The following is a 915-nucleotide window of genomic DNA, read 5'->3' as shown; positions in this document are numbered from 1 at the left end:
AAGGTTGGAATTTCATACACATAAAACACTACCTACCAGGAGGAATTCTTTATCCCTCCAGCCTCAGGTTCTTCTCCTTGGCACCTTGAGCCTTCTGCTATCTTTGGCTTCTTGCATTCCACCTCATCTCCAATAGGAGTGTGTGGTCGTTTCGTGATATCGGGTTTCTTTTCATCATCTAAGAGCTGAACAGGCAGAAACATGGTGGAGATCAGAAGCAGGTATTAGTCAAAGAATGGAGAGACAAATTCGCCCAACATAAAGAATATAGTGCATATTTTAACATATGGATAGAACGAAGCTTGTTACCACCTTCCCTACCTTTCTATCCGACTCGTCCACATCCACGTCGTCGTCCTCGTCGCCTTCGTCGTCCTCGTCGCCATCCTCGCCCTCGACGATGTAGAATACATCACGAGCACGTTCGAAAGCACTCATTTCCTGAATAAATATAAGGAGAATATATCCTAAGGATTAACTGAGGTATACAGATCCAGCACGGGATTACGAATTATAGCGATCTTGAAACAAACGGAGACCTGAAATCTGGATGGAAGGACAAAACTGAAATCTGGATGGAAGGACAAAACTAGACGACGAAAGACAAGTGAGTGATTCGGCGCACCTCTCGTAACTTGTCGATCTTTTGCTCGAACGTCTTACCATCAGAACTGTTCATGATCGCGCGGATCTTGTCCAGACCAAAGTGTTGGAACAGGTCGGCCAGGCGAGGAGGAAGAGGCGACGACTGTGGATAGGGTGAATAAATCACACTACAGTAGCCTTTGTCGCCGGTTGTCTTGCCTTCGCAGCGTGATGCCATCCCAGCCATGGTTGCCGGAGGGGAACGGCGGCGGCGTGGGTAGATGGCTAGGGTTTCTAGTTGCGAATGGCTCGACGATTGCGGAGACTCGA

General features: G+C 48.0%; 1 protein-coding gene across 1 annotated transcript; it reads right to left on the bottom strand.

Annotated features, from left to right (window-relative positions):
* Window positions 1-8: 8 nt before the first annotated feature.
* LOC123179249 (ran GTPase-activating protein 1) lies at window positions 9-909 on the bottom strand. Its single transcript, XM_044591539.1, has 3 exons — window positions 626-909; window positions 322-441; window positions 9-185 (listed from the first exon to the last, which is right to left on the bottom strand). Exons 1-3 carry the CDS (start codon window positions 830-832, stop codon window positions 33-35), a joined length of 480 nt encoding a protein of 159 aa, XP_044447474.1. The 5' UTR covers window positions 833-909; the 3' UTR covers window positions 9-32.
* Window positions 910-915: the final 6 nt, after the last annotated feature.

The sequence above is a fragment of the Triticum aestivum genome, unplaced genomic scaffold (assembly GCF_018294505.1).
Source record: "Triticum aestivum cultivar Chinese Spring unplaced genomic scaffold, IWGSC CS RefSeq v2.1 scaffold121927, whole genome shotgun sequence".
NCBI lineage: Eukaryota > Viridiplantae > Streptophyta > Magnoliopsida > Poales > Poaceae > Triticum > Triticum aestivum.
This window is presented reverse-complemented; position numbering and strand designations above follow the sequence as displayed.

Excerpts from the sequence above, each read along its gene's own strand:
- LOC123179249 (XM_044591539.1), bottom strand. The coding sequence starts at position 832 with ATGGCTGGGATGGCATCACGCTGCGAAGGCAAGACAACCGGCGACAAA. Across the intron at positions 442-625 it reads AGATCGACAAGTTACGAGAG|GAAATGAGTGCTTTCGAACG; the intron begins GTGCGCCGAATC and ends ATATTTATTCAG. Across the intron at positions 186-321 it reads TGGACGAGTCGGATAGAAAG|CTCTTAGATGATGAAAAGAA; the intron begins GTAGGGAAGGTG and ends CTGCCTGTTCAG.